Source organism: Triticum aestivum, chromosome 2B, assembly GCF_018294505.1.
Source record: "Triticum aestivum cultivar Chinese Spring chromosome 2B, IWGSC CS RefSeq v2.1, whole genome shotgun sequence".
NCBI lineage: Eukaryota > Viridiplantae > Streptophyta > Magnoliopsida > Poales > Poaceae > Triticum > Triticum aestivum.
In genome coordinates this window covers 687,138,389-687,163,539 of record NC_057798.1, presented here as the reverse complement: position 1 = coordinate 687,163,539, position 25,151 = coordinate 687,138,389, and the positions used below count along the sequence as shown (strand labels likewise).

At 46.7% G+C, this 25,151-nt stretch overlaps 1 protein-coding gene across 1 annotated transcript; it reads left to right on the top strand.

Moving 5' to 3' along the window:
• The first annotated feature begins 19,283 nt into the window (after positions 1 to 19,283).
• On the top strand, positions 19,284 to 20,499 carry LOC123042084 (uncharacterized). The gene is made up of 2 exons (XM_044464605.1): positions 19,284 to 19,520; positions 19,859 to 20,499. The coding sequence occupies exons 1-2, from the start codon at positions 19,365 to 19,367 to the stop codon at positions 20,324 to 20,326; spliced, it is 624 nt and encodes a 207-aa protein (XP_044320540.1). The 5' UTR covers positions 19,284 to 19,364; the 3' UTR covers positions 20,327 to 20,499.
• Positions 20,500 to 25,151: the final 4,652 nt, after the last annotated feature.

Sequence of the window (25,151 nt, the reverse complement as noted above, 5' to 3'; positions counted from 1 at the left end):
AGAGCGGTGGGTGAGGTAGAAGGAGGAAATTCTTTCAAATAAGAAGTCTCCTGATTACTTACGTGTGAAGCAGGGAGAAGACCAAGATAGTCAGCAGTGATGGCCACTTTCCTGCCGTCATGGCTCGCTTGGTAGAACACTCCATCCTCAAGCTCTACGAATATATCCGGATCCTCTTTGAATCTAGGGTCAAGGGCCTGGTTGTGGTCCTCTCGCTGTGGTGCGGGGCTGTGGATCTCCTTGGTGATCTTTCGCCATTCTTGTTACAAATGGACAGATTAATATTTATGGAAAGGGACTCAGGGAGTAAATGGAGTGGAGTAGTGGGATGGAAACTCACCCAGCTAGGAGGGTTGTACAGCAAAATCCATCTCTGTGATTAATGCAAATGAACTCATCTTTCTCCCCTTTATATAGTCCGGCCAATATTTTGGCCAGAGCAGCGGGGGTATCCGGACCCTTCGGGCCGCAGCGGGTGGCGTCGTATTCTCCGTTATAGTGCCACATGGGACGCCCTCTGTATTGGAGTGGTTGGACTCCCCGTACTATGGATGTCGACATAACCTCAACTATTGACAATCCGGACTGGGCGAGCGTCTTTATCTTGCTCATCAATTGATGGACTTCCGTGTTGTCTTCCTTCCCAAGGCTCCAAGGGCGCCAGCTGGGTCGTTTCCTCAACGGAACACTTGAAAATTCGGGAAGACCCATTCAGACGGGGTCGGGAAGGGAGACGTCCTCAATATAGAACCATTCGGAAGGCCACTCTTCTGATGCCTTCTTCAATGTGCCGGACGGGTATCCGGTCCGGCAATGCGCCATACCTCAGCGCCGCCCACTTGAAATAATGACCCCTCTTGATTACGAGGGACGAGGCAGAATAGCTTCTTCCATAAATCAAAATGGGCATCGCAGCCCAGGAATAGCTCGCAAAGGGCAACGTAGCCCGCAATGTGCAGGATGGAGGCAGGAGTGAAATTGTGCAGTTGGAGGCCATAATACTCCAGAAGCCCTCGAAGGAACGGGTGAATTGGAAATCCGACGCCTCTCAATATATATGGGACAAAGCATACTCGTTCCCCCTTGGATGGGTTGGGGAAATTCTCCGCCTGCTCCCCACCATCGAAGGAAGCCAATCCGGCTAGAACGGGGACTAGATCTACGGGGGGGATCCATGTGCGTGCAGCTTCACTAGCTGATTGTGGGATATGGAACACCTTTCCCAATCGCCTTTTTTGGGGCCATGGGGGCAGGAGGAAGAGTTGGGAGCGCTAGCCATGTCGGGGTGATTTCTGCTAGCAAGCTCTAAGGATTCCGCGCTTGGTGTGGACTGGATCTGGAGATCCCCATCTCTTTAAATAGACAAACTTTTTACATGGTCAGGGTGGTATGTACAAAATGCCCCGACCTCCCGTATTCGCTCGACACGTGGAAGCTGAAATCATAAAGGTGCAGAAGCCGATGTGTCACATCCCTAGTTCTGACCATGCCTAGTGCTAGCATCCCGTGTTGCATCATGTTTACCTTTCACAGAAAGTTGAAATGGGGATGACAGAACCCCCAGCACCCCCCCTGAAGACAACTAGGGTTTACTAAAATCTTTTTCAATGAACCTGAAATGCCCTTCTAAAATGTCCATCATTTTTGTCCTGGGTTAGAACCTCTGGCAAAATTGGTTCACATTTTTCCAGGACAACATTGGGTCACTGAATTAAATCATATAGTATTTGCATTTGGGCATTTAAATGCTATACAATATTTTAAATGCTCAAATCATCCCAAATTGAAATGTTTACTGTAGGATATATTTTCAACAGTGGTCATGAGTAGTTGCATGATTTTTGGGATTGATTTAGTATTTTTAATAAAGCCACAAAGTTACAGAAAAATAGAAAACAGTAATTAAAATAAAAAAGAGAGAGAGGGAAACTGACCTGGCAGCCCACCAGCCGGCCCACCTAGCCGGCCCAGCCCAGCAGCCACTCCAGCAAGCTGTTTGACTTGGCCAGGCAGGCAGGCAAGTGCTCGACGCCGGCACCAGCGCACGCCACGCAGCTGCCCGCCGCCCTGCTTCCTCCCCTCGCCGCCCTGTTGGCCTGGATGACCTCCACGTCGCGCCCCGACCCCTATGGACACGCCCATTCCCCCCTGCCTCTCTCCCTTGCTCTCCACCGCCGTGGCCGACGCTGCCGCGCCTGCGCCACCGTGAAGCTCGTGTTCTCCGTCGTCCCTGCACCGTGCCACCGTGTCCAGGAGCTCCGCCGCCCTCCTCTCCCTCGAGCAAGCCGAGCCCCGAGCGCTCGCTTGCCCCGAGGTCTCTGCACCGACCTTGCCCGACTCCGCCACCGCCGGAGAATCCCTTCGCCATCGCCGCCGCACCAGCTCGTCCCCGACCGCGCCGTCTGATCCTACGAGACCGCCGTGAGCCCAGCTACCTTCTCCCCCTTCCCTTTCTCGCTCTCGTGCACCAAAGAGAGCACACCGAGCTCACCCGCACACGCCGCCGCGGAGCTCATCGCCGACGAGGCTCCGGCCACCCAACGGCCGCGTCACTTTGTCCACTAGTCTCACCACACACCCAGGAGCCCAACGCACTAACTCTCGTGCCTCGCCATGCTTCCTAGCGACGGGTTCGAGCTCACCCGAGCTCCGGCCGCCGCCAAACTCGTCGCCGCCACTGTTTTCGGCGACCTCGAGCCCAACTACCTGCACCACCCGCTGCGGCTCGCTCCTAGCTATCCATACAGCCCAACTGCGCCTCGAATGGTGCCCTGTAGGCGAAACCCGCACCTCCACCACTGCGTTTGGCCTCTCCGGCGGCTAAACACCGGTGAGTTGACCCCGCTGACCCCCGTTTGACCACGGGTGGGCCCAGTTTGACCCCCCTGGGTCAATGACAGGTGGGGCCCAGCCCTGTTAACTAATTAGGATTAGTTTTAACTAATGTTCGGTTAAACTAATTACACTGACACGCGGGACCCACTGTCAGGTTTGACCTGGACTGTTCCGTTGACCACTGACGTCACCCTGACATAATGCTGACGCAGTAAATTATTTACTGGAATTATTTTTACATAGGAAATTCCAAAAAATACCCCAAACTTCTAAAAATCATAGTAAAATAACCGTAACTCAGAATGAAATAAATTATATATGAAAAATGATCAGAAAAATCCAAAGAATCTGATTATGGCATTATCATGCATGTTTGAACAACTTATGCCTGCTGATCAGGTCAAATCAAATAAGTGGCATTTAAATAATCACATATGGAGTTGAATTTGAATCTTGGATTCAAACCAACTTCATTTAATATGGTTTTAGTTGCATTAGCACAAACCACAGCATATTGCCATGTCACATTCATGCATCATATTATTGCATTGCATTGATTGTGTTTCTTCTTTGTTTGTCGGTGCTTGTCCCCTCTCAGTAGACGTGTACCGACGATGTGATCGATGACACCGATGAAGAACTATACTATTTTCAAAAGTGCCAGCCAAGCAAAACCCCCTTGTTCATTCCGATACAATCCCACTCTCTCGCTCCCACTCTCTCGCTCTTGCTCTCTTTTACTGCATTAGGACAACAATGATTCAACTGGTACATGCTGCGGTAGTTGAACCCCTTTCCTCTGCATGACCTGTCATTACCACAGTAAATAGATGAAACCCACTAGCATGAGTAGGAGTTGTTTGAGCCCTGATGTGCCTACTCATCCATGCTTGTTTTTCATGCCTGCTACTGCTTAGAGTTGAGTCAGGTCTGATTCATCAGGGATGAATCGGAGGTGTGTGAACAGGTCCTACTGTGTGTGAGCTAAGTGTGTGAACACAATTTGGTAAAGGTAGCGGTGAGAGGCCATGTAGGAGTACATGGTGGGTTGTCTCATTGAAACCGTCCTCAGGAACTGAGTTCTGTGTTTGTGATCCATGAACAGCTACTACCACACATTGGGTTCCGGTAACTCGGCCCCTCTCGGCTTATTAATCAACTTGATCTCTGTCCAGGAGTTGCAACTAGTTTCTGGTGTTTGTAGGTAGTGCTAGTAGTCTACCAAGTGGCACCCGGTACAGGCGGGCTTGGGACAGATTAGGCACAGTGGCATGGTGTACCAAGTGGCACCCGGATGGTGGGCTTGGGAACCCTGCTCACATCGTTTGGGGTCGTGAGCGACACCCCGTCCGGATCTCCTTGCGGATGGAACCCGAATAGGCGATAAACCTGGACGACAGACTTGTGTGGTTAGTCAGGTCGTGGCCGACACCCTCGCTGGGCTTCCGCTTGAAGGTTGACGAGTACATGTCGTGTAAACGGCGGTAAGTGGTGAGAGTGTGTGCGAAGAAGTACACCCCTACAGGGTTAACATGATCTATTCAAATAGCCCTGTCCGCGGTAAAGGACTTCTGGGTTGCCTATACAGTTCATAGACAAGTGAAAGTGGATACTCTAAAATACAAAAGATAAGCATGAGTGATATGGATGGCGTTCTCGTAGGGAGACGGGAGCGGATCCATAGTGGTGTATTGATATGGTGAATATGTGGACTCGTGTGCGCCACCTCAAAAGAGTTACCTGCAGTCGTAGTTCAGGATAGCCACCGAGTCAAAGCTGGCTTGCTGCAGTTAAACCCCACCATCCCCTTGTCGATAATGATGCATATGTAGTTAGATCTGATGTAAGTCTTGCTGGGTACATTTGTACTCATGTTTCTTAATTTATGTTTTTGCAGAGAGACTTCAGTCTGGCTAGTAGTACCGTGTGGACTTTGACGTTTAGCTTGTTACCTCAGCTACGATCTTGTGCCCTCGGCAGGATCTGGTAGATAGACAGGCATCTCAGCCTTTTTCATTTGTAGATGTTTGTACTCAGACATGTTAAGCTTCCGCTTGTGCTTGACTTGTGTGCTCTGAATGCTGGGTCATGAGACCCATGTTTGTAATATCTCGCTCCTCGGGGCCTATTGAATAAATACTTGAGTCGTAGAGTCATGTTGTGATGCCATGTTGTATTTGCACATATCGAGCATATTGTGTGTATGTTATTGAAATGCTAGGTATGTGTGGGATCTGACAACATAGTTGTTTATCCTTGGTAGCCTCTCTTACCGGGAAATGTCTCCTGGTGCTTCCACTGAGCCCTGGTAGCTTGCTACTGCTCCGGAACACTTAGGCTGGCCGGCATGTGTCCTTCTTCGTTCCTGTGTCTGTCCCTTCGAGGAAATGTCACGCGCTGTCTACTGGAGTCCTGTTAGCCTGCTACAGCCCGGTTTACCGGAGTCCTGTTAGCCCAGTTGCTACAGCCCGGATTCACTCGCTGATGACCGACACGTTCGTTGTTGGGTCATGTATGCATGTCCGTGTAAGTTAGTGCTACTTTGGGTTCACGACTAGCCATGTCAGCCCGGGTTCTTTGTCATATGGATGCTAGCGGCACTATCATATACGTGAGCCAAAAGGCGCAAATAGTCCTGGGCCTGGTAAGGCGACACCCGTGGGAATACCGTGCGTGAGGCCGCAAAGTGATATGAGGTGTTACATGCTAGATCGATGTGGCATAGGATCGGGGTCCTGGCAGCTTTGGTGTCAGAGCTTGACTGCCTGTAGGATTACCAAGCCAAACTGGTCGAAGTTGAGTCTAGAAATTCTTTAGTTATATAAGGGAATTGATTGTGGGATGGAACGTCAGGCTCTTTTTACTCCTTATACCTTATGCCCTTCTGAATTGAGTCAACCTCTTCTCTTCTACGGGGATTAAGAACTAGGCTTCTCATCTTTCTAGTAGGATCACGAGTTACTAATCCGTAGACCTATAGGATTGATGGTTCTAAACTTGAGTTCAGCTCCTACTATCTTCTGTATGTTCATAGTTGATCTCAAAACCTTGATATTATGATGATCGAGTGGTTATGCCACAATTTTTGTAGCATGTCTCAAATCTTTTCGAGCATTTACAGCCGTTATGCTGTCCGAATCATCCCAGGTTTCTAAACAATCCGATGCATTTGCAAATCCCTTCTTCCCATTCCCGATGTCCTCTCTGGCCAGTTTAACCACACTAATCGGTGAGTTGAGGTACTCTATTGCCTTGACATTATGTTGGAATTATTATTATGACCTAGGTGTCTTGGAGTATTACCTAGTAATCTTAGCCATGTTTTGTGTTCCCAGTGTGATGATTCTGGCCATCATTCTCGAAAGCATCCCGTGATGCCATTTAGTTAGTAGGCATTCTACTTCTGGGTTTCGAACCCGAGATTCACCCTACTCACTTCATGTTGATAGTGTTTGCTCGTTCCTTCAGGAAATTAGTAACCTTTGCGACAGTCCTCAACGTCCATGGTATTTCCTTCTTCCAATACCATGAACTATTTATGGAAGACGTTCCTCGTTGAACCGAAAGATCACAACCAGAGTGCTCTTGATGAGTTCTCAATTCTATGTTGTTACTCTGCCAGCTCTACCTTTCTGCATGGGTTATCCGGAAGAAACCTGTTGAACTTGGTTCGACATGCTAATCCATGCATCCACAACTCAGAAAATCATATGTTCTTTTGAGTTGTCCCTCTTTAGTTGTCTTCTGACCTTCATCTATCAATTGATAGTCAAGCGTATGTATGCATTCGTTCATCGATGCCTATTACTCTTGTGGTCCGTCAAGCCATTCTATTCTGGAATGACTAGGAGAAACAAACTCTAGTACCTCATCCATATCCAGGATTGGGTCAAAGTAGTTGTATTCCGTACATCAAAATACAATCAAGCTTTTGATCCCTTCTACCCTGAAGTGTTACCCTCTTTACATCAGGATCGTCATGAGAATTGCACTATCTCTTATGAATTCTTGACGCAGTAATACTTCTCGCCCTCATTATTCATTTCTCGGCTTCCATGTTGTTGCAACTGGAATGCCGACAAGTGAACCGTGATGTGTGAAATCTATACTCCTAGCAACTCCATTGCTTGGTAGTTAAAGGACAATAATTTCATTCTTAGCATGTTGGTTATTGAATCATCATTCTAAGATTGATCGTGCTACCTAGTCCATTCTCCTGGTGCACTCCTCGATCAATGAGTTAGGATTATTTCAAATCTTCGCTCTATTGATCATATCGTCTTGCCCTGAAAAGCAAGATTGTTCTCGAGCTTAGTAACATATCGGTGGTTCGTGATTTTTTGTATATCTTCTCGAAAGTATCACCAGGTCGTCACCTGACCGCTATGTTGAGTTCGTGATCATGTTGGTTTTCCTCCAAACCACCCACTCTCCAAGAATCTGTGTGGGATACCCCTGAGCTAGTTGATTAAGCCAAACAACAACTTGGAGAGTTGGAAGATAAAAGATTGTCTGACTTAGTTCATGTTAAGGGATATCTTCTTGTGTGTGTGTGTTGAAGAAAGATGATATTTTCATTGATTGGTCCTCGTCATCAATTATTGGATCTATTGTCTTGTCCAAACTTTGATTTTAGTATGGGCTATCTTCAAATCAAATCAGAGCCAATGATATTCGTAATGTTGTCTTATTCGTGGTTGATTCCTCGAGCATACACCATTATATTCTTTGGGTCTGACCAATGCTATCACCTTGTTCACATAATTGGGGTATTCCACTTATATGGAAACCTGGATGAATTGTTGTTGAGCCCATCAGCAGCATTTTACCCTCTCCATGATTCATGTTGGACATTAAGCTAGTATTGGAAACTTTTATAAGCATTATCTTCATGTCCCGTGCATGAAGCATATGTTCGGATGAAAGAAGTGACTCCCTTTATTTCATGTGCATCTGATGCAAGTTGTCGTCGTGAATTCGAGGAAGTCAATGTTGCTTCCTCTCGAATCATCCCAAGTTAGGCATGCACGTGTGAAGTACTCTATGGTTTGATAGGTTGGCCGCCTCCATTCTATATGTGTTTCCTAGCACACCAAGCCACTGATTGATTTGTTCAAGGATAATAAGTTCTACGTGCTAGTCCTGAAGGTACCAGATGGATTTGTACAAGATTCCGTTATCCTCGAAGATGGTTCCCAACTAGAACTCGGTGGTGTTTTGTTGTAAGACTACCATGTGATCATGCTTGTCTGGGACAACGTGTTCACATGTTTGTAGCAGTACCAACTCATATTTTGGAGCTTTCTACCGTAGTCCATTTCCTGAGAATCTCGCGACGTCATCTCGTCAATTTGTGTTGCAAACTATCATTTTTCTTTCTAGGCTCGATGAGTCTGGAATATCCTGACACCAACCAGATCTGAATCTCAGGCAGATATGATGGTTGGAACGTTTTCCCAAGAACTATAATATTGGTCTCTCTGTAACCCGGTAAAGTGGATGTTGTGGATGACACACCCAGCCGGAAGACCTATTATTGTAGTATCTTGATTGAAGAAGTTGGCCACATCCCCATAAGGATTTCGCAGGATTTACCTCCGTAGTTATTCCTTATGGATTCTTGAGCTTCCGAAGTCCGACCTTTACTTGATGTCCTAGATATCAACCCAGTTTAGTAAATGGGTTACGCTAGCACATCAAGGAGAACATTAGAAGCGGAGTGCTAAATGTCTCTCGGTCGATCATCCAGATTTTGTCCCCTTGGCCCGCCAAGGTGAAATCTGAGAAGGTGATACCTTCCTTTGCCTCTGCATCTTCCACCGGTATTCATCATGGTAGTATGTTGTGTTGCCAGGATCCTTGACACGGACATTGGTAAAACCTTGATGAATATGGTGATGCTCAAGTTCTTGAGAGCATGCTCAGTCACTGTGTTATATTCTCGGTATCAATTGGAATGTGCCTTCCGTTTGCCGAGCTGTTCTATAACCATAGCTTCCTTTCCGGTCTGAGTATGCAATTTCTTCGAACTCCGTTAAACAATCAATTGTGAATTGCCTTAGCCTGATAAGAAGAGTTTCAATGATTTATGTATCAAAAGTGATTCTTTTTGCCACTTAAGGGATAATCCTACGAGTCACCTCCTCTAAGGTGCCTCGTTATAGAATCATGGCAACTCAACTTCTCGCTATGTTGACAACCGTTCACCACCTTCTTAAGTGTGGAACTATCAACTATCTAGTGAACCTTCGTCATCTGTTTCACTCCATCCCTCTAGTTGTATGTTTCGTGTCCCAGCTCGAGAGATGTTTCAATGTCTCACTCTATGAGTTGATCCTGAGTTGTTCGATCTTCGAGAAGATCGATTCTTCTAGAGTTTTCCTTTCTTCTCATTGTCATGTTGGCTGGAGTTCTCAGAGCAAGACGAGGAGACAAAGATGGTGATTGAATCAACGTTCATTTGAAGTGCAACCTGAATCATGAAGTTTGTGCTAGCTTTGTGTCCCTTCTGTCTTCTTACCTCACGTCTTGAATCTCGGGCCGAGATTCTTGTTTAGTGGGGGTGAGTTGTCACATCCCTAGTTCTGACCATGCCTAGTGCTAGCATCTGGTGTTGCATCATGTTTACTTTTCACAGAAAGTTGAAATGGGGATGACAGAACCCCAGCACCCCCTGTGAAGACAACTAGGGTTTACTAAAATCTTTTTCAATGAACCTGAAATGCCCTTCTAAAATGTCCATCATTTTTTTCCTGGGTTAGAACCTCTGGCAAAATTGGTTCACATTTTTCTAGGATAACATTGGCTCACTGAATTAAATCATATAGTATTTGCATTTGGGCATTTAAATGCTATAAAATATTTTAAATGCTCGAATCATCCATAACTGAAATGTTTACTGTAGGATATATTTTCAACAGTCGTCATGAGTAGTTGCATGATTTTTGGGATTGATTTAGTATTTTTAATAAAGCCACAAAGTTGCAGAAAAATATAAAACAGTAATTAAAATAAAAAAGGGAGAGGGAAACTGACCTGGCAGCCCACCAGCCGGCCCACCTAGCCGGCCCAGCCCAGCAACCGCTCCAGCGAGCTGCTTGACTTGGCCAGGCAGGCAGGTGCTCGACGCCGGAACCAGCACACGCCACACAGCTGCCCGCCGCCCTGCTTCCTCCCCTCACCGCCCTGTTGGCCTGGATGACCTCCAAGTCGCGCCCCGACCCCTCTGGACATGCCCATTCCCCCCTGCCTCTCTCCCTCGCTCTCCACCGCCGTGGCCGACGCTGCCGCGCCGGCGCCACCGTGAAGCTCGCGTTCTCCGTCGTCCCCGCGTCGCGCCACCGTGTCCAGGAGCTCCGCCGCCCTCCTCTCCTTCGAGCAAGCCGAGCCCCGAGCGCTCGCTTGCCCCGAGGCCTCTGCATCGACCTCGCTCGACTCCGCCACCGCCGGAGATCCCCTTCACTGTCGCCGCCGCACCAGCTCGTCCCCGACCACGCCGTCTGCTCCTAGGAGACCGTCGTGAGCCCAGCTACCTTCTCCCCCTTCCCTTTCTCGCTCTCGTGCACCACAGCAAGCACACCGAGCTCACCCGCACACGCCGCCACGGAGCTCGTCGCCGACGAGGCTCCAGCCACCCAACGGCCACGTCACTTTGTCCACTAGTCTCACCATACCCCCAGGAGCCCAACGCACTAACTCTCGTGCCTCGCTGTGCTTCCTAGCGACGGGTTCGAGCTCACCCAAGCTCCGGCCGCCGCCAAACTCGTCACCGGCGCCGTTTCCGACGACCCCGAGCCCAACTACCTGCACCACCCGCTGCGGCTCGCTCCTAGCTATCCATAGAGCCCAACGGCGCCTCGAATGGTGCCCTGTAGGCGAAACCCGCACCTGCACCGCAGCGTTTGGCCTCGCCGGCGGCTAAACACCGGCAAGTTGACCCCGCTGACCCCCGTTTGACCACGGGTGGGCCCAGTTTGACCCCTTGGGTCAATGGCAGGTGGGGCCCAGCCCTGTTAACTAATTAGGATTAGTTTTAACTAATGTTCAGTTAAACTAATTACACTGACACGTGGGACCCACTGTCAGGTTTGACCTGGACTGTTCCGTTGACCATTGACGTCATCTTGACGTAATGCTGACGCAGTAAATTATTTACTGGAATTATTTTTACACAGGAAATTCCAGAAAATACCCCAAACTTCTAAAAATCATAGTAAAATAATCGTAACTCAGAATGAAATAAATTATATATGAAAAATGATAGAAAAATCCAAAGAATCTGATTACGGCATTATCATGCATGTTTGAACAACTTATGCCTACTGATCAGGTCAAATCAGATAAGTGGCATTTAAATAATCACATATGGAGTTGAATTTGAATCTTGGATTCAAACAAACTTCATTTAATATGGTTTTAGTTGCATTAGCACAAACCACGGCATATTGCCATCTCACATTCATGCATCATATTATTGCATTGCATTGATTGTGGTTCTTCTTTGTTTGTCGGTGCTTGTCCCCTCTCAGTAGACGTGTACCGACGATGTGATCGATGACACCAATGAAGAACTATACTATCTTCAGAAGTGCCAGGCAAGCAAAGCCCCTTGTTCATTCTGATACAATCCCACTCTCTCGCTCCTGCTCTCTTTTACTGCATTAGGACAACAACAATTCAACTGTTACATGATGCGGTAGTTGAACCCCTTTCCTCTGCATGATCTGTCATTGCCACAGTAAATAGATGAAACCCACTAGCATGAGTAGGAGTTGTTTGAGCCCTGGTGTGCCTAATAATCCATTCTTGTTTGTCATGCCTGCTACTTCTTAGAGTTGAGTCAGGTCTGATTCATCGGGGATGAATCGGAGGTGTGTGAACAGGTCCTACTGTGTGTCAGCTAAGTGTGTGAACATGATTTGGTAAAGGTAGCGGTGAGAGGCCATGTAGGAGTACATGGTGGGTTGTCTCATTGAAACCGTCCTCAGGAACTGAGTTCTGTGTTTGTGATCCATGAACATCTACTACCACACATTGGGTTCCGGTAACTCGGCCCCTCTCGGCTTATTAATCAACTTGATCTCTGTCCAGGAGTTGCAACTAGTTTCCGGTGTTTGTAGGTAGTGCTAGTAGTCTACCAAGTGGCACCCAGTACATGTGGGCTTGGGACAGACTAGGCACAGTGGCACGGTGTACCAAGTGGCACCCGGATGGTGGGCTTGGGAACCTTGCTCACATCGTTTGGGGCCATGAGCGACACCCCGGCCGGATCTCCTTGCGGATGGAACCCGAATAGGCGATAAACCTGGACGAGAGACTTGTGTGGTTAGTCAGGTCGTGGCCGACACCCTCGCTGGGCTTCCGCTTGAAGGTTGCCGAGTACATGTCGTGTAAACGGCAGTAAGTGGTGAGAGCGTGTGTGAAGAAGTACACCCCTGCAGGGTTAATATGATCTATTCGAATAGCCGTGTCCGCGGTAAAGGACTTCTCTGTTTCCTATAAAGTTCATAGACAAGTGAAAGTGGATACTCTAAAATACGCAAGATAAGCGTGAGTGCTATGGATGGCGTTCTCGTAGGGAGACGGGAGCGGAACCATAGTGGTGTATTGATATGGTGAATATGTGGACTCGTGCGCGCCACCTCAAAAGAGTTACTTGTAGTCGTAGTTCAGGATAGCCACCGAGTCAAAGCTGGCTTGCTGCAGTTAAACCCCACCATCCCCTTGTCGATAATGATGCATATGTAGTTAGATCTGATGTAAGTCTTGCTGGGTACATTTGTACTCACGTTGCTTAATTTATGTTTTTGCAGAGAGACTTCAGTCTCGCTAGTAGTACCGTGTGGAGTTCGACGTTTAGCTTGTTACCTCAGCTACAATCTTGTGCCCTCGGCAGGATCTGGTAGATAGACAGGCATCTCAGCCTTTTTCATTTGTAGATGTCTGTACTCAGACATGTTAAGCTTCTGCTTGTGCTTGACTTGTGTGCTCTGAATGCTGGGTCATGAGACCCATGTTTGTAATATCTCGCTCCTCGGAGCCTATTGAATAAATACTTGAGTCGTAGAGTCATGTTGTGATGCCTTGTTGTATTTGCACATATCGAGCATATTGTGTGTATGTTATTGAAATGCTTGGTATGTGTGGGATCTGACAACATAGTTGTTTATCCTTGGTAGCCTCTCTTACCGGGAAATGTCTCCTGGTGCTTCCACTGAGCGCTGGTAGCTTGCTACTGCTCCGGAACACTTAGGCTGGCCGGCATGTGTCCTTCTTCGTTCCTGTGTCTGTCCCTTCGAGGAAATGTCACGCGGTGTCTACCGGAGTCCTGTTAGCCTGCTACAGCCCGGTTTACCGGAGTCCTGTTAGCCCAGTTGCTACAGCCCGGATTCACTCGCTGATGACCGACACCTTCGTTGTTGGGTCATGTATGGCTGTCCCTGTAAGTTAGTGCCACTTTGGGTTCACGACTAGCCATGTCAGCCCGGGTTCTTTGTCATATGGATGCTAGCGGCACTATCATATATGTGAGCCAAAAGGCACAAACGGTCCCAGGCCTGGTAAGGCGACACCCGTGGGAATACCGTGCGTGAGGCCGCAAAGTGATATGAGGTGTTACATGCTAGATCGATGTGGCATAGGATCGGGGTCCTGACACGATGAGTGCGACATTAAATGAAAAGCTGGATACTGCTCTTTAAGTCAGGTACTGTGAAGTAATTGGAGAAACAACCCGCCTTGCACTGCCGAAGACAATCTGCGCGCCGGACACCTCGTCATTGAAGCCTGGTTCGGGGGGCTACTGAGGGAGTCCTGGATTAAGGGATCCTCGGACAGGCGAACTATTGACATGGGCCAGACTGTTAGGCTATGAAGATACAAGAAAGAAGACTTCGTCCCGTGTCCGGATGGGACTCTCCTTTGTGTGGATGGCAAGCTTGGTGATTCAGATATGTAGATTTCTTTCTTTGTAACCGACTTTCTATAACCCTAATCCCCTCCGGTGTCTATATAAACCGAAGGGTTTAGTACATAGGGCAGAATCATAATCATAGGCTAGACTTCTAGGGTTTTAGCCATTACGATCTCGTGGTAGATCAACTCTTGTAACACTCATATTCATCAAGATCAATCAAGCAGGAAGTAAGGTATTACCTCCATAGAGAGGGCCCGAACCTGGGTAAACATCGTGTCCCTCGTCTCCTGTTACCATCAACCTTAGACGCACAGTTCGGGACCCCCTACCCGAGATTCGCCAATTTTGACACCGACACTTGGTGCCGAGACAATTCACATGTAATACTTGATTAGTAATTGCCTCAGATTGCGTTGACTTTTTCTCTGCTGCCACTATTGCCTTTCCTCTTTTCCAAGCTATCCAACGCTTTGTACATTTGTTAGCCCCACGTTGCCGGAATGTTCCCTGGTGCGCACGCCCCGGCAATAGCACTTAGGATCGGGTCCTAGTTAGCAGCTGAAAGGGGATGCCACCTTCTTGGGAACATCACATGCCGAGAACAAACGTAGTTGCACTGGTGTTGCCGGGCGGACCCAGAACGAACAAAGAGCGCAGAATGCCCCGAGAACGCTCCCTCGCACAGTCGGCCTACGTACAAAGCGAAGAATACTTGAAACAAGGAGTAAGCAAGTGGTGATAACGAGAGTGGAATAGAGGTTTGCAAAAACTTAGCTTTTAGTCTGTGGAGCCCCTTCTGGATGGTCCACCCATCAAGTACACGTCCATCTCACAGCCGCTTGCCGGTGAGGAAATGGCGATGGAGTACTGATTATCGCGTGATCTGTTCTGTTGTTAGCTCTTCTTGCTATTCATCTCCTATAGCAAGGCCGCGCTCGTGGTGACGACCGGCAGCTCTTCGAGAAGATTATTCTTCTCGGGCGCCGCCAGCCCCTGAGCCCGCCTTCCATGCGTGTCCCTGCAACACTGATTGGGCATATAATGCCACAATAGCGTTTTAGCACAACGAGTTAATTGCCTTCTGGTTTATGATTAATTTGTTGTAATTTTGACTTCTACTGGATATTCCCTTGCTTGCTGGAACGCCTTCCGGTGTGCGTGATCCAGTCGGCAGCGCTTTGAGGAACGGGTCCTTAGTAGCATGCCGGGAACGCCGATATTTGCCTTCCCAGACTTTAGTGCTGCTACTCACATTGCCAAGCGGACTCGAGGCAATCAGGAGTGCGAATAGCCCCGGGAAGGCTCCTCAGCATACGGGTTTACGCAGAAATCCAAAAATAAAGCTTATCTAGCCTTTTTCCTTGAACGATTGCATTTTTGTACAATGAATCCCTACGCTCGCCGGAAAACTCCCCGAATGCGCATGTTCCGGTCGATGGCGCTTAGGATCAAGTCCTGTCTAGCAGCCTATCGAGAACGTCGCCTCTTCGGGAGCTTAACGCTCTGGAAACAACCACAACTACATCCATGTTGCTGGGTGGACCCAGATAACCAGAGTGCAGAGTATTTCAAGAGCGCTCCCTCGCGCACAGGTCATACAAAAATACCATCAAGGATGAGACTAAACACCAAAAAGCAATTAAAGTTTTAGGACTTAGCTTTCTGTAAGTAGAGCAAAGTCGCCATGGACGATGGAGCTGATGAGCTGACCGCTAGATCAGGTTCGCACAACCTTACCCCCCCTGCCTGGCGCACCAAGGATGTCAGGGAAACGACACATATAGGATCACCCGGATCCCTTCTACGGTTGGCAGGGAGAGAGGATGTTTACCCAGGTCCGGGCCGCTGGGTAGCGTAAAACCCTAGTCCTGCTATCAGTGTATATTAGTGTTCTTGAACCTTGACTAGTTGCTATGCGTGTCCGGTCCAAAAGTTCGAATCCTCCTGCAGTACGCCTTGAGCCTCCTTTTATACGTCCAAAGGGGTCATCACAGTGGCACACGGGAGATGTAAAGTAGCTACAGTGCACATGCTTATCACTAACGTTGTAGGAAAAACGCATTAAATGTGCTGCTTACATGCCCTCTAACTTTATCGGGGACGGTAATAGAGCTCGTCCCATCCGTCGCCGCCTCACCCCGTCTTGACACGCATACATGCCGATGAGGCATGCAGTGCCAAGCTGATTGGCTAGCCGCTGCGCTGGAGCGGTGGCAGGATCTTCACGAAGATCTGCAGGCCACCACGCAGGTGCTTACTTTGTTGGCAGGTTGGTCGCCACGCTGGAACGGCTGCAGGGTGATGGAATCTTGTCATGTGTGAGCCTTGCTATGGCTTCGCAGTTGTCCCCGGCAAGGGTCTTGCCGGGGCCTCGTAGTCGTCCCCGGCAAGAGCCTTGTCGGGGGACTTCGTCTTCTGGTCTTCACGAAGATCTTCACGCCACCGGTCTTCACAAAGACATGCATGCTACTACGCTTGCGTCCCTGGGTCTTAGTCTTGATGTTGTTGATGGTGTCAGAGCTCTCAACCTCAAGGGTGGTGGTCCTGTTATTGCTTCGCAAGCCGTCCCGGCAAGGATCTTGCTAGGGCCACGCAAGCCGCCTCGGAAAGGATCTCGTCGGGGCTTCGCAAATCGTCCCGGCAAGGATCTTGCTGGGGAGGTCTAGCTTTTCTTCTTCTCTCTGCTTACTGGCTTGAATGATGTCTTGGTTGTCTGGTATTTTGCCTTCTACTTCCGCGTCAAGCCCCGCCGTAGGTGTGGCTGCAACTGCCCATGCACAAGTAAGGGGTACAAAAGGGCCCAGACTTATGTACACCGACACCGAGCACAAATTAATATCATTTTTCATCCCAACACCCATACATGGTTGTAAGCATGCATTAAGACCTCATCCCCGTACCTTCTTTTTATTATAAGTGTTTGAATCACTCTTTGCTTTCTGATCTCGTCAAAAGCTGGATTTCACACTTTAGCAAAAGCTTGCTAGAGACCATCGCTTCAAGGGAGTCCTCCTCTCGTGGGTTCGTTACCCAGGGTCACTTCTGGGAAAATAGGTGTGGGATACTCTTTCTTGTTCCAATACTGGATCAATAAAAAGGATATATCAAGCCATTTTTCTGGCACCGTTGCCGGGGAGGAGTTTAGTATTCTTAGTCTTTGTGTTTAGTGTTTTTGTTAAAGTCAATTCTCAGTTTTTATTTTTACTTTTTCAGTTCTATTTTGAGTTTTATTTTGTTGCAAGTCTTGTTAGTTGAAAAATCCAAAAAGTTGCTATGACTCATAATCTTGAAAGTTTTGCTACTCCGCAAAAATTTCATGCGTGAACCAATAAAAGAACCTGATGTTGCAACCGCAGAAATATGAGATTACATCGAACCTAGTTTCCATGGTTCAAGAGGACCAATTTGGAGGCTCTGCTTCTGAAGATGCAGGTATGCATTTACATAATTTTACTGAATTGTGCAACATGACACGCATAAAGGATTATAATCCAGATGCTCTGAAACTTTGCGTATTTCCTGTCTCTTTGAGAGGAAAAGCTAAGGAATGGCTTTATTACTTCTTGGGATACTTGTTATAACAAATTTTTATCCAAGTTTCGTCCACCTGCAAAAGTTATGCAATTACATTCTAAGATTATAGGTTTCAAGTAAGAGGAACGTGAGCAACTAGCACTTGCATGGGATAGAATGAAAGAAGCTAAAAGAAACTGCTCTAATCATGAAATGGAGGAGTGGTTAATCCTTCATATGTTTGATGATGCCTTAAATGATACTCCCTTCCTTCAACAATGTAGTGTGCCCATGCTTCCTGAGATTCAACTTTGACTGTAAATTAAACCAACGAGACCGACTGCCGAATTCAGTGATATAATTTTTGCTCCCGCGGCTGTCGGTCTCGTTGGTTAAAATTACGGTCAAGCTTGGATCTCGGAAAGCACGAGGGCACTACATTGTGGAACGGAGGGAGCATAAAGCATCCAAGAGCAAAGAATTTCCACATCCATGCCATAACCATGACACTTCAGCTTACAGTTTTCATGGTGAGAACCATCTCACATATTCCAGATTTGGCAGGAGCGAGAGAAGAGGGCGCCCATGGACAAATCTAGGGGCAGGTTGTTAGTCCTATGTGTCAAGTCCGACTAAGTTCCATACCCAGGTGAATATCAAGAGAAGAAACGACATGGCACTCACACTTTCTAGAATTGACTAGAATAGATGGGGCCCAAACGCTCAATGTCTAGCCTTTCTGGGATCTCTCATGTTCTCCACGTAAATGAGTCACCAATGTAACCCATGTGATGAAGACTACAATCACAAGCAATCTCGGAATGCTTGCATTATAACTGCTAGCCCAATATTGCCTCCCTTCTCTTGCTAGAACCTAGTGAATCGCCAAGTTGAACATTATCATCAAAAATAATAACATCCTTAAATTTTGCCAATATACTACAAAATAACTATCATTGATGTTCCACATTAACACAAGATTGGTGCTACAACCATCACTACCCTTGAAAAATGAAATTAAATCCTAATTCAGATTGATTATATAAGCCCAATCTTAATCGAGGCACATCTTAGTCATAAAGGTTAGTTCAGACTTCAATTGCTATTGAACGCCCATGAGCAAAGGAATTTCCACGCCCGTGCCAAGACTATGGCAATTCCAGCTTACAATTTTCATGGTGAGAACCATCTCATCATCCCCTGGGGGGGTCAAAAACTCTCGATATTTTGCATCACAACGAGAACAGAGCAAAGCTCGAGTGGCTAGCAGAGCATGTCTACGCCTAGCCTGCCTGAGTTCGAAGCATGAGGCTCGCCAGTGGCTATCAATTCTTTAAATGTCGACTAGGGCCCCGAGTTTTTTTTTCTGCACCGCGTCATATAGTACTCCAGAATCGATTAGACATTAATCGTTGCGATATAATCCAATATAAATATATCAGTCAATTTTCCTCCAAAAAATCTCTTTCATTAATTATATACGAATTATACCATGCGGCAATGCTCAATTGTGAACTAAAATATGGATGGGTGGATAGTATTGAATATGGTACTAATGAATTTAGTAGTTGCATCTGTTTTCTATATGAACAATAAGGTGGCAAACAAATAAATGGAATGTGGATCAATGCACATAAATCCAGCATGATATTTTGCAAAAATAAAATAAAAAATCCAGCATGATATTGCAGCGGCAGCCCAAGGGTTCTTCCACGATTTGAATTCAGCGCATTCATGTACTAATGCGAGGAGTAAATGACTACTTTTTAAACGGAAACGAATTGAGATCCCGGCTCTTCGATTCGAGTGGATTAAAACGTCAGCCACCCCAAAAAAAATTCCAGCAGTTAATTGGCATTAATAATTTCCCAATGACGTAATTAATATATGATCCTTAATGGCTCTCCCTACCCTCCACGCTCGCTGGCACGTGGGCCCCACGTGTCGGTCGCGCCGGCGGCTTCACGGTATATAAAGGGGCGCCCCACCACGCACTGCCAAACACCCCACCGATCTCTCATCTCGTCTTCTCTCGGCAGAACGACAAACTAAAAACACAGAAAAGAGGAAGCAGAGGACCGCCGAGAAAGGGAAGAGGAGAATGACGGCGGGGAAGGGTAGGGCCGGCGCGGGGAAGGCACCGGAGATGGTGACCATGGATCTGCTCGGCGGGTGGGGCGGCCACGCCGGTGGGGAGGACGAGGTCGTCGACCTGGTCAAGGTGCCCGCCGGCTGGGAGAGACGGCTCGACCTGCTGGTGAGTCTCCCTCCTAGCATTACTGTTTCGATCTGCTCCTCTGTTCTTCCGATCACTAGATGGTTTGTTTGTTTCTTCGTGTGGGTAGTTACACCTGCATGCGTGCATGTTTGGTGTTTAATTAATTCGCTCTTGTGTGGTTCCTGTCCGAGATGAAATTCCGGAGAACTATATAATTTGCTAGGTTAGACTATACCGGCAGATCAAATTCATGTTCTTTGATCGGTCTAACAGCATGATGATCAAAATTTTGTTTCTGTTGCACTGGGGTTACAGAGTTCTTTGTTCATCATACAGATTACTTATAACAAGGTGAAAAAAATATTGTTTTTGTGCAGTCCGGCAAGACGTTCTTGACTCCTCATCGCCACCAGACCGCCCAAGACGGCCGCCAGAACCTCAACCTGCCTCCCACGGCATCCACCGCGGCCGCCGTCACCACCACCTCCTCTGCGTTCTGCACCCTCGACATGGTCCGCTACGCCCTAGAGCGCGCCGCTGCCGCGCGGTCCGCCACCTCGCTGGACACGTCGTCCTCCTCGTTGGCGTCCGCCTCATCCTCGTCCTCGTCGCTGGGAAAGCGCAGCCGCTCGCCGCCTTCAAGCACGGCGTCGCCCGCTGCGAACCCGGCCATGAGCGCGTGTGCGTGCCCGTCCTGCTTCACGTACGTGCTCATCGCCGAGGCCGACCCCTGGTGCCCGCGGTGCGCATCGAAGGTGCCGCTGCTGCCTAGTAAGCCCACTGCCCACAGCAGCGGGAAGAAGCCCAGGATTGACCTGAATGCTGACGCCGATGAGACCGAGTGAACAAGAAAAGATGAAAGACAAATGATTTATTTTCTTTTTGGTAAAGTTTTTCAGGGGAAGACTTGTGAGGTCTCACTTTAGCTAAGATCAATGAGACCGATTTTAAAATATACATGTTTAAACATTCTCAAACTTTTTGTAGACATACATCAATGTTTGATGTTCAACCTCAAAAAAATTCAGCTCATAATTCGACTTCCATTAATAGAAAAAAAGACAAAATCTCATGTGAATAGTGTCAAAGTACTATTCACCAAAGCTGCCACTATTCACATTCAAATTTATCTTTTTTGAATCTCAAAATGCACATCGAGTTTTGAACTGATTTTTTCCGGAGTTGTAGACATACCTCACATGAATGTTGTCAAATAATATCATATTTTTTCGAATGTCTAAATATACATTTTTAGGATTGATCTCATGATCACCAAAATGTGAGATCTCATACAAGTCTCCCTCAAGTTTTCCAAGTCGTCAATTGGTTGGGGAAGCGGAAGGAGCAGGGGTAGCTACAGAACACAAAGAATTTGGGCCTCATGTCCCGGGACAGGCCTCGGGGGCCTGGGTCCTAGATCCACCACTGGGAAGGAGCCGGCGCGCCGGCTGACGACACATCGCCGCCATGGCAGAGATCCAAGTCGGCTCGGCCATGAGCTCCCTGTCATTGCATACCTACTCTGATGAATCATTTGTTGCATCAGCACCTCCACCTTCATAACACCGGCAGCGATGCCGCCCAAATCAGGCTGCCCCCCCCCCTCCTCCCTCGTGCTCCTTTGTGGCTGTAAGTGTCGTGTTGTTTAAGAAACTTCGACACACCTGGGAATCTTTATTGGAACTTTTTTGCTCGCAGAGGCCATAAAAGCGATGTATAACATAGATCATTTGATTTTGTTTCAAAACTATCACCTTTTTTGAAGCAAATTCGGAAACTATATCACAGAATGAAAAAAATGCAAAACTATGACCCTGTCGGCCTCGCTTGGGCCGAAAAGGGACTTTTCGGCTAGCCTTCGGCCGAAAAGAGGACGTCAGCCCACGGTTGACCGAAAACGAGCTGTGGTGGGCCGAAGAGTTGCTGTCGGTGGTGGCCCGGCCGAAAATAGTAGCTTCGGCCAGCTGGTGGCCGAAATGGGCCCTTTTCGGCCCAGCCCAAGCCGAAGTGTACTTCGGCCACCCGTAGGCCGAAAAGGCTGGATAAGCCCGAGCGGTGGCTTCTTCCTCCTGTGTCGCTGCTGTTCTTCTTTCTCTCCTTTCTCTCTCTCTCGTTCTTCTCGGCCTAGTGTAGACCAAAAAGTACTTTTCGGCCTAGAGTAGACCAAAAAGTACTTTTCGGCCTAGTGTAGACCGAAAACAGACATTTCGGCCAGCTCAAGCACTTTTCGGCCATGGCACGACCGAAAACACTACTTCGGCCAACAGTTGGCCGAAAACTACCTTTTCGGCCTCCACGTGGCCGACAGGGTCATAGTTTTGCATTTTTTTTCATTCTGTGCTATAGTTTCCGAAATTGCTACAAAATACGTCATAGTTTTGAAAAAAAATCAGATCATTTGATGTTTGCAATTTGGTATATGAATCTCGTTCCTCACTACATTGCACACACAAACATGATTTGTTTGCAGTACATAGATATCGGTTGGTCTTGTAAAGTTTTATGTAAAACAAATGATAGGCTACTACTATCATTAGTGAGAGAGTAGATGTGTTGATAGACGCACATGAGAAAGTCCAAATCAACGAGATGCAAGCCCAAATCAACGAGATGCAAGCCCAAAGAAAGAAATTCAAGAAGCTTTACCTTGCACTCAAGTTGTTGTAATCATTTAGTTCATACTCCTTGGATCAGCAGTAACAATTAGTTTATGGAAGTCATTGCACTGATGATGTTCTTAGTTTAGGCAACGACGAACATAGTTATCTAGAATGTATTTTTATATATTTTTTATCTTAGTGCTTGACCTTGTTTGATGTCGATGTAGTCTAAATATAGTAAGCACTAAGTTGTTCATTTATGTTATGTACGATGTTAATGTGGTACATAAATTGAATTGTGTAATAAACTAGTTAAATGTGTGTTTCAAATGAGTTTGTGTACAAAAAATTGTGTTTGAATTCTTTTGAGGGATTAACTTAAGAGGATCTTGTAGAAGAAACATTTAACTCCCTAAAAATTAAGAAAATGAGAAAACGGATACTTTTGAACTTTTAGGACAAGGGACCTGCTAGAGTTTCTCTTGCATCTTCAACCCTAGACACCAACCTCCATATCTCGCTGCCCTCCTCTCCACTGCTTTGGTACCGTGGGTGTAGGGAAGAGAATACTCTTCTCGCATTGGCAAGTGGACTTTGTCTCGTCGTTGCCAGGAGCTTGAGAGTATTGGTCTCTACATGTCGTCATGAATGATGTGTTTTTTGTTCGTTTGTGTTACACTGTGGCCATCGCCTTCTTTAACAACCCTATGTTTGAGTATTTGAAAGCAAGTTCTTCACCTTGATCTGACAATAACAGTGTGTGTTTGACTAGACTGAGGCTCACCTCATAAACCTCTACAAGAGGCAAAGATAATTTCAATTGCTCCCTGTGGGATCGATACTCTTACTTTGAAAAGGCTCCGATTGTACTGTGTGCATTTTAAAATTATCAGTTATGGTTTATCTAATGTATTCGTAGCGGTGATTTTGATCATGTGATGGATTCTATCTTTATGTTTAGATTTGTATATGCCATATGTTTGATATATAGATGCATATTTCCTTCTGATTACTTGTACACCCTTAGCAAGTTTAGATCAGTAATGAATAGTAGAAGTGATGTGCATTAGTTGGGTTCAATCTTGCAAGTAATTACCGTAGTGACAAACGTGCAAAATGATTGAACTAAATTGTTGTCACTAAGGGTTAAGGTTTACTAAAGGACTAATCATCGCCTATCATAACGGTATGTCATCTTGCTAGCTAAATGCGATTAGTCATGTTTACACTTAATGTCAAGATGGTGCAAAGAGGGTCTCGACCTATGGACGGGCTATTTAGCTACTAGATGTAGAGAGGATCTTTGTTTAATAGTGTTTGAAGGTACTGCCTGTATATGAACTTGCGCATTCATTAACTTGGCATGAACATGAGATATTTCATTGTGCAGTTTTTCACATGATAATGTTAATTACTTAACGCACTTTTATGTCTGGAGAGTTGCAATTGCTGACCTATGGACGATGGTCCAGTTTTGAGCAAAAGAATTCATCTTCCAACAACTTTTACACGTTGTTTTATTTCTAGTTTTTCTTTATTCAAAAAATACCAAAATATATTTATCACATATTATCTTTTAATAGCCTTGCAACTAGCAAGGTTTACACCCCTGTTAAAACTATTAGGGAAACAAGTGAACTTTTTCTTGGTGTTGCACAACATTCAGCTATTGCAGGATACCAGTACCTCCATGGAAATTATACCTTGATTTCTTGTTGAGGAAAGTTTGATGCACACTGCAAACTCCTACACTAGGGAGCCCAACAAGTGAGTTTATCTTCGGTAGTAGTGGTTGTACTTGACGGTGATCTTAGACAGATTTTACCAGTCATCAAGGGTGGCACATGAACTCGGGTGGTCAATATTGCGGTTATGAATTCACCTTTCCGGAATTCTATAGTAGGCATGCAGCTTCGTATTAACATGTGCTTGTCTATTCAAGCATCAAATCCTATTTTGCAGGATGAAGGGGCTACCTTTGTGGATTGGATTCTCAGTGTGACTACACCAAAACTCAAGCTCAGATCGAATACGCTCGACAACAACACGGCGGTGGGCGGTACTCCAGGGTTGGGGAAGACGAGGTGGAGCTTTCGAGAGAGGAGAGGGGTGTCTGTGTCGAGCCTGAAGAAGCTCGGGGTCGGCGGCGGCGGAGTGTGCTCGAGTGAGGACGGGGGGAGGGGAGTCAGCTCAGTGCCTTTGGCATGGGAGGAGATGGTAGCATACATAAATTTGGGTTGGGCGGGGAGGTTGAGCTGTGCTGAGTCATGTTTGTGTTGGGATGTGGAAATGGGCCGGTCGAGTCTAGGAGATAGGCGATTTCTATCGGTCATTCAGTGGTTTCATATTTCTTGTTTCTTTTTATGAGGGATTGATGACTTGATATTGGTATGTTCTTCACGCAAAAGAAACAAAATTGCATTTTTCACTCAAAAGAATAAAAATCTCATCGAAGAAAATGCTATGTGTTTTTTTTTTTTGCCTAAGTACAATGATAAGTTGCAGGCATAAAAACTTATCATTTTTTCTGATAAGTTTATTTTCTTTTGCGCCAAAAAAAAATTGTCTCAAGATTAAAGAAACAATTTTTAAAAAAATTGTAGAAAAACGTTGTTTTTCTGCTAGATACAGAAGTTTCCGAATAAAATGAGTATATATCTAACAAAATGGAAAATAATTGATGCGATGGCGACGGGTGTAAGTAATGCGTACCTGCAGGATAACCAATGATGCGTACGCGTATTCACCCGGGAACAGTTACGTATCTACATCCATGATCACGTTCATCAAATACACAGACCGCTCCTCCAGGCTATATCTTCTCCAGATAGTTTTCCTCTCGTCCCGGCTGAAACCGTAGCCGCCGTTAGGAGAGGCGGCGGCGACCTTAGTCGTCGGTGCTGAGTGGGATAGCCGGATCTATGCGCGTGGATCGTTTTTACTTCCTCGTAGTATAAGTTTTTAGGTTGTTCATTGTCTTGGCTTCGGGGGCCACAATGACGGCGATGAATAAAGATTCTATGGATCCTTCACCGACGAGGCCGTCGGTCCTATGGTTGGGGATCGATTT